The 13,289-nt window shown below is 35.5% G+C and overlaps 1 protein-coding gene across 1 annotated transcript in view; it reads left to right on the forward strand.

The window, feature by feature from the left end:
* The window catches only part of LOC136032553 (plasma membrane calcium-transporting ATPase 2-like), a 342,097-nt gene that overhangs the window by 95,884 nt on the left and 232,924 nt on the right, over nt 1-13,289 (forward strand). Inside the window, exon 4 of the mRNA XM_065712822.1 lies at nt 8,980-9,206. Within this exon, the coding sequence (XP_065568894.1) occupies nt 8,980-9,206 (227 nt within the window). The remainder of the gene's footprint in view (nt 1-8,979; nt 9,207-13,289) is intronic.

The raw sequence follows: 13,289 nt of genomic DNA on the forward strand, positions 1-13,289 counted from the left end.
TCTTATGGCTAATTTGTCTGTTGACCCGTGTCTTAAGTTTGTTCTGGTTGAAAATCAGATTGACAGTCCAATTGAAAAATAACTGGAAAGGGGGAGAGGGGGTGGATTTTGATCCCCATACCTTCTCCCTGCACTTTTATTGTTGGTAAGTTTACGGCGTTTTCTCATGTTAAGCGCCAGTTAAGAAAAATATCTTCTTCAAAATAGTTGGAAAGGACTTGAAGTTCCTCTAAATTGGCTTTTTTTTCTTTTTTTTTTTAAAGTAAATAATGCATTCTTTCAATTGAAAATTTTCATATTTTGCTCATGGTAATTGTTATTCTAATGCTGTGTGACCATTTCCAACTTGGATGAAATAGAATCGATACATCACTATTGGGTCACTAATAATAAAGGAATAAATCACAAACGGGCTGTGGATTTATTGTGAGCGAAATAATCTCTTGTTCTGAGTTAAATACTTTTTTTTGACCATACTTCCTTTTCTTTGATGCATAAAAAGAAATATAAATATAAATCGAGCAAGACTTCTAATTAAGACAGTGAAACACTGAAAAAAAGAATTCCCCTTTGTATGAATGCTAAAAAAAATGTCCGAGTGTTGAAAATAGCAGACAAATAGCTGCCTCCCTGCCTCATATCCGAATTTGTGTGCCATTGCCGAATTTGAATTTTGAAAGGAAAACAACCGTTTATCATGCGTGAGTTCCTTTAGTTCTTTCTTTCTTTGTGTAGTATTTATCATGTTTTTTTTCTATGTTATTTTTAGAATGTCTTAATTTGTCAAATATGGTTTATTTTTATTTCCCGGTCTTTTCTTCTTGGTAAAAGCTTCTGGATGCGAAGCTGAAATATTCTGAGATTTTTTTTAAACATTATAATCAATAAAAAGTTTAAAAGTTACAATATAAAAAAAGTTTTTTCAAAGTTTCGCCGTCTTAATTAAAAGTTTTACTTGTTTTTATGTTTCATTTCATTTTAAGTAGGTGAACGGAACTTCAAGGAACTACGACGTAAAATAGCAGCTGGAAGACTTTTTAAGTGCCCCCATCGACGACGATGACTCATAATGAGCTGGAGAGGTGGTGTGCAGAATAAGGAAATTTTTGTAAATGGGCCTTGGTCTAAATTAGGGCATAGAAAAATGTTTTTAAGCTCCGCCCCCAGCTCGTTTCCTAACTTGTAAGTTTTGAGAGCTTTTCTGAACAAAGACACTAACTTAAAGCCGTTTGATACCGTAAAGGATCACTCTTTTTCGTCCTTTATAAACTAGTTTAATTTGTGTGGCCGAACTATTCAGAATTGACTTGGCGGTGTTGCCATAACTTGTATAGCTTTAATAACAGATAAAAAAAACGAAAGAAAACTAAAAGCCCACATCTACTTTCTCGTACATCTTAGAAAAACCATTTAACTTCTCCCGTTTTGTGCTGGAGATAGAGATATTAAGGTGGATCTCCGAGGTTTGAAGCAAATTCTATTTCCTATAGCATTGAATACGCAACGAGATTTTCTCCTTTCTCATTGGCTTAATTGCTCTCTTGAGGGTTGTACCAGAATATTCAAATACTGTTAAATATTACGACCGGATTTAAAGGGAATTTAAATTTTTTTTCACGTGTCTAATTGGTAACAGCTGACCATTGAAATTTGGTTGGTTACAAGTCAGATAACAGTTTAGCATTTGAATTTTCACAATGGGCAGAAAAAAAATAAGAACAAATAAAGGATGGGAAAACCTGAGACATTGATAAGTTCTATTCCAACGTTATTGTAGATTATATTACTTTTATTCATGTACAAGTTACATTTTCAAACAGTTCGTGGTAACGAACTGTAGTAAGGAGCGAAGGGGCTCAATAGTAACCAAAACTCTAAAAAACGAAGTTTTGATACAAATAGTTACATCAAAAGAATAGCATTTTAATCCTGATTTTAAATATATAAGTTTCATCAAGTTTAGTCTTACCGGTCAAAAGTTACGAGCCTGAGAAAATGTGCCTTATTTTAGAAAATAGGCAGAAATACCCTCTAAAAGTCACATAATCTTAACAAAATCACACCATCAGATTAAGCGTATCCGAGAATCCTACTGTAGAAGTTTCAAGCCCCTATCATAAAAAAGGTGGAATTTTGTATTTTTGCCAGAAGACAGATAACGGGTGCGTATTTTTTGTTTTTTCTTTGTTGTTTTTTTTCCTCAGGGGTGATTGTATCGACCTAGTTGTCCTAGAATGTCGCAAGAGGGTTCATTCTAACGTTAATTAAAAGTTCTAGTGTCCTTTTTAAGTGACCGAAAAACTGGAGGGCACCGAGGCCCCCTCCAACGCACATTTTTCTCCAAGGTCACTGGATCAAAATTTTGAGATAACCATTCTGTTTAACTCAGTCAAAAACCTAATAAATATGTCTTTGGGGATGACTAAATCCACCTCAGTTCCCGGGGGAGGGGCGGCAACTTATAAACTTAGACCATTGTTTCACATAGTAGTTGTTAATTATGAAGTGTACAGACGTTTTCAGGGGGACTTTTTGTGTTGGGGTTAGGGTGGGTCGGGGGGGGCAGGTTACGTGGGAGGATCTTTCCATGGAGTAATTTTTCATGAGGGAAGAGAATTTCCGTGAAGGGGTCGCAGGATTTTCTAGCATCATTTATAAAAGACAATGAGAAAATATTTTTTTTCAACTGGAAGTAATGATCAACATTAAAACTTAAAACGACCATAAAATATTACTTAACCGACATTCTTGTTGAAGGTTTTCGCCAAAGTGAAGCCATGCATTGCCTTCAGTATTTACAATACATCGGAGACGGCGATTCTAGTGTTTTTTACAAGCTAAGACAAAGTGTTTCATACGGATCATATATCCAAAAAGAAGAATGTGCCAATCACGTGACCAAGAACTATACAAAATACCTCCATAATGTTGTGAAGACAAAAAAAAGGGATGCACAGCAAATTTCTTTCAAATGACATAATTCTAAAGCTAACCAAAAATCTACGAGGTGCAATAAAAAAGAACTCGGCTGATGGTGGGTCTGCCGAAAATCTAAGACAACTCTTACGAAGAGGCCCAGAGCATGTGTTTGGTAATCATAAACAGTGTGATTCTGGCTGTGCCAAAAAGAATGGGGTCTTAGAAACTGTGGAGAACCGCTATAATAACCTTCCGAAAACTATTTTGGAGGATGTAAAAGCTGGCGTGGAAAATATTTGTAAAAAAGTGGACTTATTAAGAAACGATGCAACGACCAATCTTGCCGAGAATTATATGTCTGTTGCAGTGAAATTCGTCGGCGGAAAACAAATAAGCCGCTCGAAACGTTGGTCATACCATGCTAGGGTAAGTGGAGCAAGCCTATCCTACTCCTTGGGCCCGAAATGGCAATCTTCTACATGGAAAAAAAAACATTTGGCTACAGTCCTTGCAAAATAACAAAAGAATACACAGTGAAAACTTCTAATCTTCGGAAACGGACAAAAACAAATAAGAAAAGATATTACGCAACCATGGGTGGGAGATTTCTGGCCAAAAAGAAAGAGAATCAGAGTTTGCCTAAAGGCGATCAAAATTACGGACCAAATTGCAACAAGCCTGATATGAATCCAGAGGAATAATGATAACTGGATATTTGAGAGGAGCAAAAGGATTACTTCCACTTATTTTCATAGAATAGCTTCTCGAAAAAAAAAAATACTCCAACCGCACCCATAGTCAAGAATATCTGAATTAATTCTAATTTCAAATCTATTCCAATGCTTAGGGGAATTCTACTGGAGGCTATTGCACTGACGGCGTACGAGCAGAGAAAGGGAGTATCATTAATAAAAGGAGATCAAATGGGACTACTCATTCATCCAAATATCCAGTTTCTTGGAGCTTCTCTTGATGGTCGCTTAGAAAACGGCACACCAGTTGAAGTGAAGACTGTCCATAATATTCCCAGAGGAATGACCATAAGGGAAGTGGCATCCCAAAAAGGATTGGTAAAGAACTTTTTCCTATGGTCACACAATTCAAAATTGGAGTTAAAGAAAAATCACAAATACTATGCTCAAATTCAAGGTCAGCTAGAAATCACCAATCAAGAAGAATGTCACTTGGTGGTATATCACCATGAGCATGATGTGGAAATTTTAACTATTCCGAGATCAAAAGAGTATTTTTTGTTTATATTACCAAAGCTTCAGGAGTTTTGGAGCGATTGTTTACTTACGGAGATATTAGACTCGCGATTGATTAGGAACATGCCACTTAGAGAGCCTGCCTTAGTCCGGGCTGCCGCAAATCGCGGAATGAAACGGACTTTGGAGCCAGAAGACAGTGGATGTGAGAAAATTACTTGGTCCAACACTGAAAGTGAATATTGAAAGTGGATTTTTCATTGACATGTGAAGAGCATTGACATGCGAATAGTATAGAGATTGTTTAGGGGTCATAATGTATTAGTAGCAGTATTATTAACCTTAACCTATTAGGGTTGTTTGAATAGTAGACTATTATAGGTTAACTATTAGTGTTGGTGAATAGCATATAAATATTAGTAAGTAAATTCTATTTGAGAAATTTCAGCATTCTGTCGAAGTCCAAACCATGTTGATAAATAAACTCTAATTACGTTGAGATTTAGTTGCTACTTTAGGCACTTCCAGGTAAGCTAGGACAGCTAAATTTGGCAGGCGTATCAGGGGGCGGACCAGATTAAATTGGAAATAGTCATTTTTCCGATCTGACCATCTGGAGGGGGTGGGGGCCGGTTAATTCTGAAAAATAATATTTTTTCGGGGGCCGGTAATATTTCAGAAAAATTTCGGTTAATAGAAAAATGAAATATTTTTAACTTACGAACGGGTGACGGGATCTTAACGAAATTTGATGTTTGGAAAAATGTTGCGTCTCAGAGCTCTTATTTCAAATCCCAACTGGATCCGGTGAAACTGGGGGAATTGAGGGGGAACCTAAAATCTTGGAAAACGCTTAGAGTCGAGGGATCAGGATGAAACCTGATGGGAAAAGTAAGCACAAGTCCTAGATACGCGATTGACCTAACTAGAACGGATCCGCTCTCTTTGGGGGAGTTGGGGGGGGGGGGTTAATTCTGAAAAAATAGAAAAAATGAGGCATTTTTAACTTAGGAAAGAGTCATCAGACCCCAGTGAAATTTGATGTTTGGAAGGATATCGTGTCTCATAGCTCTTATTTTAAATTCCGACCGGATCCGGTGACATTGGGGAAGAGATGGGAGGGGGAGCCTAAAATCATGGAAAACGCTTAGAGTGGAGGGATCGGGATGAAACCTGGTGGTAAAAATAATCGTAAGTCCTAGATATGAGATTGACATAACTGGAACGGATCTGCTGTCTTCGGGGGAGTTGGGAGGAGGATTGTTAATTCTGAAAAATTAAAAAAAATAAGGTATTTTCGAGTGACGAAGGAGAGATTGGATCTTATAGAAATTTGATATTTGGAAGGCTATCACGTCTCAGAGCTCTTATTTTAAATCCCGACCGGATCCGGTGAAGAGGAAGTTGGGGGGGGGACCTAAAATCTTGGAAAATGCTTAGAGTACAGGGGTCGGGATGAAACTTGGTGGTGAAACTAAGTACAAGTCCTAGAAACGGGATTGACATAACTGGAACAGATCTGTTCTCTTTGGGGGATTGGGGGAGGGAGGGTTAATTCTAAAAAATAGAAAAAATTAGGTATTTTAACTTATGAAAGAGTGATCGTACCTTAATGAAATTTCATATTTGGAAGGACCTCGAAACTCAGACCTCTCATTTTAAATCCCAACCAGATCCAGTATCATTGGGGGGGGAGCTGCATTACTGGTACGGATCCGTTCTCTTTGAGGGAGCTAGAAGTTGTTAATTTGGAAAAATTAGAAAAATTGAGGTGTTTTTAACTTAAGAATGGGTGACCAGACCTTAATAAAATTTTATAATTAGAAGAAAATCAGGTTTCAGAGCTCTTCTTTCAAATCCCGACCAGATCTTTTGACCTTGGGGGGGAATTGGAGGGGGAACTGGAAATCTTGGAAAACGCTTATAAACGGCGTAGATACGTAATTGCCGTAACTGGACTGGATCCGTTTTCTTTGGGGGAGTTAGGTGGTGTGGTTCAGTGCTTTGGTGAGTTTAGTGCTTCTGGACGTGCTAGGACGATAAAAATTGGTAGGCATGTCAGGGAGCTGCACTAATTGACTTGTTACAGTTGTTTTCCCCGATTCGACCATCTGGAGGGCTGAAGGGAGAGGGAAAATTTGAAAAATTGAGGTATTTTTAGCTTACGAGTGGATGATCGGATCTTAATGAATTCTGATATTTAGAAGTACCTTGTATCTCAAAGCTCTTATTTTAAATCCCGACCAGCATTAAGCCTCTGATTTTCCTTTTAAAGCAATCTATTGATTCTTAGAATTTTGCTAGAGCTCCTATCATATGAGCTCTTGGCTCTTCTTGACCTTGTCACAAGTGCCATATGAGCTCTTAGCTCTTGTTTTTGATGAATAGTATATAAATATAAGTAGTCTCAAAAATTTATTAAATACCCCTAAGGGTTTTCCTTCCTCCCTTACCTGCATTTATGACCCCAGGGCAAGGGTGCCTAATGTTTATTATGTACCTTCAGGAACATATCACTTTAAATGACATTAATTTAATAAGTATATGCATTACTCCGTAAAGCAAAGTATATGATTACCCCGGTTCCGAACCGGGGTAATCAGTCATTTATGAACGAGCTTATAAATCATCAACTATATGAGATGATGGAGAAAAACCAAAATATTCTAAGATACGGCACTATTAGGAATAAAATGAGATCCCGTTGAACTAAAATGGACGAATATCCGACGAATACAACTTTAGATTTAAAAAAATAATGTTCGTATATTTTATAGCCCTACAATCGGGGTTTACTTTTAAGAGCCAATAATGTCTAAAATAATGTGTTTTAAAGAATAACGTTCTTTTTAAAAATAATATTCATACATTTTATAGGCCTACAATCGATGTTTCTTTACTTTTAAAGACCAATAATGTTTAAAATAATGTGTTTTTAAGAATAATGTTCTTTTTAAAAATAATGTTCATACATTTTATAGGCCTACAATCAGTGTTTCTTTACTTTTAAAGGCCAATAATGTTTAAAATAATGTGTTTTTAAGAATAATGTTCTTTTTTAAAAATAATGTTCATACATTTTATAGGTCTACAATCGGTGTTTCTTTACTTTTAAAGGCCAATAATGTTTAAAATGATGTGTTTTTAAGAATAATATTCTTTTAAAAAATAATGTTCATACATTTTATAGGCCTACAATCGGTGTTTCTTTACTTGTAAAGCCAAACTGTTATCTGCTTTGTAACCTAACAAATTCCAATTCGTATGGTGTTAAAATGATATTGCCTCAAGGTGTTGTTGCCAATTATACATGTTTTCAACTTCCTTTTAAATCTGGTCTTAATGCTAAGGAGATGTCAACATTCTTAATGATATTCTGGCAAACCCCTCAAGGAGTGCTTAAGCCAATGAGAAAGGAGGAAATGTTGAATACTAAGAATTATTGCTAAAAATCATCTGTTATAACTACAAACTTAACAATCTTTGACATTATTTGTCGGTATAAGATCTACAAAACGACACAAAAATCAAGGCTATATGATTAGTACAACCCTTTTAAACAGTAAAGGAAGAATATCTTAAATGACAAATTTTAAAGGAAACTGATGATAATAAAACAAAAATTCACGGCCAAAATTTTTTAAATCTTGTGGCAAATGGAGAGGCTACTTTACAATTCTCTACGTCTCCTAAAAGTAATTTTATTGCTACTTTGAAAAATTAGAGGTGTCCCCACTAATTAATTTTTTATGAAGCTCTAAAGAAAAAAAATGCAAATTTGTTCGGCCTATTCATGTCAAAGCTTTCAATGAAGCCACAGTAGTTTTTTCATCAAAGAATCTGCTCGTGTCTGTTGTTAATACGCATTTCACTGCTATAGGAAAATAGCATTGGCTTCAAACCTCGGAGATCCACCTTAAGATTTAATGAGACATTACATATTTAGAAAGCATCATTGAAAATCAGCTCAAAAGAAGTATCATTGAATAATTTGACAGCTTTGGAAGTTTCTTGTTGTGCTAAACGCCTTGATTAAAATATTTTCCGTCACAGGGTGTATATTATTTATGCTATATGTACATTGAATAAACAACGCTTTGCTTAACAATTAGTAAGGGATTATAGGTTTTCTTTTTTCTAAACTAGCCTCTTGTTGGCTTTTCGAATTGTTGATACTTTAAGATCCCTATCAATTCTTACAAAAATTGCTTCAGAAGCACCCTCTGGGACAGGAAAAATTTGCTACTGGGCCCTTTGTCTTTGAGAATGTCAGCTGACACTGACACTCGCCAAATGAAGTTTATGGTGGCGAACGTCGTTAAAAGTGTCATAGAACCCAGCTTGAATCCTGGAAACCCTCTCACAAGCAAGAAAGGACCGTAGGTAGGCAGAAACACTGCCCGATGCCCTAATTTAGACTTTATATCTGTTCTTGAAAATTTCACTTAACTAGCATAATAACTTTCAGAGTTCGCAAAAACCCATCTTATGTAACTATGCCTAGACTTGTAAGAAAGGGACAAGTGATTTTTACCTAGGATTGGAGTGTGGCATGGTGTCCATTCAGTTTTTCATGCTTAATAACAAAAAAAAAAATCTAGGAAGTCTTTTGCTTTGATTGATGGGCCTGTATGGTGGGACCCCCCCCTCATTTTGCTATTATATTTGCTGGTGTCGAAGTATGTAATTTGTACTTTTGTTTGTTTTGGAGATGTCCGAGCAGTTGGTTATAGCATGTTTAAGATAAAAAAAAGACAAAAAAGACAATGAAATTGACTAAAACCCTAATTAATTAGCAATTTAAATATATCAAAGAAATATTTACTGTAACCTGTTTTTGTTTCATTTTCAGTTGGCAACATAGATGAGGAGGGTGATCATGGTTGGATTGAAGGAGTAGCAATTCTAGTCTCAGTAATTGTAGTAGTGATAGTAACAGCGTTTAATGATTATACTAAAGAGAGGCAATTTAGGGGACTCCAGTCCCGTATTGAGGGAGAACAAAAATTTACCGTCATTCGAGGAGGCGAATCAACACAGATTCCTGTCCGGGAAATTGTTGTTGGTGATATATGTCAGGTAGGAAATGGTTTGATACGTTTTTTAGAATTTAATTCTCCATTCTGTTTTGTATATTAAAATAAAGAAAAACTTGAATTTGTGTAATATGTCAAGTACCGTGGTGGCAAGGATTCCATTTTTTGTTGTTGTTGTTTGGAATACACCATTGGGCTGTAGAAAATTAAAATACATTAATAATTCAAAATTTGTTTCAAACAATTCAAGCCTCAAGATATGCTAGACAGGATTGCGCATGCTTAAAAAAGAAAAGTATCAATTAATTTTCAGACTTTATCAATCGGTAAAGCGTGAATAACAGCAAAATATAGTGTACATGTGAAAAGCACCGAATAAAACACTTCTTGTTCGTTCCAAAATAATACGAGCTTTGGATTACATTATTAAAAACTTTATTGTTAGAAGCGTATCTGAAGGGACGTTTGCTCAAGTCAATCCGTCTCGATGTCCTGCTCGAGAAAACAAGCTGCCATAATGCGGGAAAGCTTAATTTGCAGAATGTCGTTGGCTCGACTCTCACTGAGCAATAATTTTTTGCACATCTTCATTACAATTATACGTAAGCTGAAGCTGAAAATGTACACAATTGGCTATGATTTAGGTTACTGAATTATGCCTTGTCACCTAACAGAATGGGAAGTAAATACCAATTTTGTGGTAAATTTGCTCTCTTTTTAACTTTGTGGCTTGCCATTTGTAATGACTGTTTCGAACCATAAGATATGACTTTTTAAATCGCCTATAAGCTGTAAATTGATTCCGCTCCATTGGGTTATTATAGAGGGAATGTCAAGCTTGTTGAAGAATGTTGACACTTTTCCCTGGGGCAACATCAAAAGCTCAGTTTTGTAGAAGATTTAGGAAAGGATTTGTGTCCCCCAGCGACTGCATTTTAAATACTGAACAATTGATGAATCTCTGTGGAAAGCAATAAAACTCTGTGGGTCAGCAGTAAATTTAACCTGACTGATTTTTTTTTTATAACTAGCCAAAGACCCTTAGGGTATGCTCTTTTGTGAGGACTGGAGAAAAATTATCCCCTACCCCATCTTAACCCAAAATATTAAGTCTTTATGATCGTGTTAAATCAGAAATTTGATTCTGTGGATCGGGGGAGGGGTTGCTTCATTTACTTTTTGACTATACCTCTTCCGGTATTGATAATATAACTCAATTTCAAATATTGCGTCGCTGTCCCACCTAAAAGTTAAACAGTATTAGGCATTTTCACATCTCTGAGATAATTCCCAAAAATTGTTCGGCAAGCTGTTCTGGGGGGGTGGGGGTCATTTTTTAATTGTGGGTCAGTTTTTAATTGTCAATTTTTTAGTGGGGGTAAGTTTTTAATTGTTTTAAAAAGTAGAATTGTGGCAAAGAATCAAACTTTAGCGTAAAGAGCGAGGGATTGCGGAGGGGACAACCCATTTCATATATGGAGTAATTTCTGTTAGTTTTAAGTTTTAATATCGCTCCTTACTTTCAGTTTAAAAAACTAGTTTTTTTTTATTTAATTTCTAAACGTTTTTGAATTAATGCATTTTTTATTTTGGCTCTCCGCACATAAATTATTAAAATGAAATTTGTATATTATTTTTTTTTTTTGGCTAAACGGCTTTCTCTTAGTTTTGATCAGACGATTTTGAGAAATAAGGGGTGGGGAAGGGGGCCTAGTTGCCCTCCAATTTTTGGTTACTTAAAAAGGCAACTAGAACTTTTAATTTTTAACGAACGTTTTTATTAGTAAAAAAATTACGTAACTTACGTAACAAACTTTTATATTCTTATATTTTTTTATTATGTATATGAGGGGTGTGTCCCCCCGTTAATACCTCGCCTTTTACACTAAATCTTAAGTTTTGTCCCAGTTCTTTAAGAATAACCCTTGAATCAGAAAGGCCGTAGAATAAATAGTTGAAATTACTAAAAATACTTTAGCATGAAGAGCAAGGTATTTATCTTCCCCTAAATAACTCGCTCTTTATGCTAAAGTATTTTTAGAACCCCTCATATGCCTAAAAATCTCTGTTCGTTTTAAGTTTTAATGCTACTCCTTACTTTCAGTTGAAAAAACTTTTTTTTTTTTATAGTAATGCTAGAAAATCCCGCGCCCTTTTCATTGAATTCCTCTTCCCCATGACATATTCCTCCAAGAGAAGATCCTCCCACATAGCCCCCTCCCCTCGACCCCAACCCAAACCAAAAAAAAATCCCCCTGAAAACGTCTGTACATTTCCCAATAACCATTACTGTATATAAACACTGGACAAAGTTTGTAACTTGCAGCCCCTCCCCCAGGGACTGTGGGGGAGTGAGTCATTCCAAAGACATAGTTAATATGGTTTTCGACTATGCGGAACAAAATGGCTATCTCAAAATTTGGATTCGTTGACTTTGGGAAAAAATGAGTGTGGGAGGGGGCCTAGGTGCCCTCCAATTTTTTTGGTCACTTAAAAAGGGCACTAGAACTTCTCATTTCCGTTAGAATGAGCCCTCTTGCGAGATTCTAGGACCACTTGGTCGATACGATGACCCCTGGGAAAAAAAAAACAAAAAACAAATAAACACGCACCCGTGATCTGTCTTCTAGCAAAAAATACGAAATTCCACATTTTTGTAGATAGGATCTTGAAATTTTTGCTATAGGGTTCTCTGATACGCTGAATTTGATGGTATGATTTTTGTTAAGATTCTTTGACGTTTAGGGGGTTGTTTTCCCCTATTTTCCAAAATAAGGCAAATTTTCTCAGGCTCGTAAATTTTGATGACAAAGATTAAATTTGATGAAACTTATATATTTAGAATCAGCATGAAAATTTGATTCTTTTGATGTATCTTTTAGCATCAAAATTCCGTTTTTTGGAGTTTCGTTTACTATTGAGCCGGGTCGCTCCTTACTACAGTTCATTACCACGAACTGTTTGATTCATTAAAAATTTATAGTTTCAAGCTGGGCAATAATTTTCTTATAGTAAGTTTTCAGTAAACCCTTATTGTCCACTTGAATGTTATTGCTAGGGATCTAGGGCGGTAAGAGTCCTACTCCCATTAAATGTAGATTTTACCCATTGTAAAATATAACATCACTGTTATTGTATCAAAAATAAATGGGTTTTTCATTTTTCATACTAACATAGTTTTTTATTGCTTTCATAAGGGAAGGGGCAGACGTCATGTTTCCTTAATTAAAAGCAAGAAATAATAGCAACTATTAATTTTATTATTAGTTTTTAATGTTATATAAAAGTTAGAGAATGCGGCACAATAAGAATTCAGATAAAAGAAATAACTCATCTTAAGCTTTGAACTGATAGTCAACAAACAGTCTACTCACTCATTCACATATTATAAGAGCAATTTTGAATTTGAAGAATTAAAAAAAGTTTCAAATCAGCAAGAATTAAATAGATTTAAACACGCATTAACACGCACCCGTGATTTGTCTTCTGGCAAAAAATACGAAATCCCACATTTTTGTAGATTGGACCTACGCTGAATGCGATGGTGTGATTTTTGTTAAGATCCTATGTTTTTAGGGGGTGTTTCCTCCTATTTTCCAAAATAAGGCAAATTTTCTCAGGCTCTTAACTTTTGATGACAAAGACTAAATTTGATGAAACTTATATATTTAAAATCAGCATAAAAATCCGATTCTTTTGATATATCTTTTAGCATCGAAACTCCGTTTTTTAGAGTTTCGTTTACTATTGAGCCGGGTCGCTCCTTACTACAGTTCGTTACCACGAACTGTTAGATAGGATTGTCGATTGTTAAATTGAAGATTTTTTGTTTCTTGTCGTTTTCATGTATAGCTTCCAAAAATTGGAAATACATGAACATTTTCACTAAAGTGATTTTTTCTTTGTCTGTTTTTTTCTCTTTTTTTTCCTTTCTTTGATAGTCCTTGACAGGTTCATTGTTTTAGTGTATTTTGTACAATATAAGAGTAGTCAAATAGAAAATGACCCCTCACCCCAGTCTCAAGCAAATTTACATTTTTGTTGACGTCATGTAAACCGTTGTGATAAACTTACTTAGCCTATGCAAAATCACCATGAAACGGACAAAACGCCTAGATGGGGAGTT

The sequence above is a fragment of the Artemia franciscana genome, chromosome 11 (genome assembly GCF_032884065.1).
Source record: "Artemia franciscana chromosome 11, ASM3288406v1, whole genome shotgun sequence".
Classification (NCBI taxonomy): domain Eukaryota; kingdom Metazoa; phylum Arthropoda; class Branchiopoda; order Anostraca; family Artemiidae; genus Artemia; species Artemia franciscana.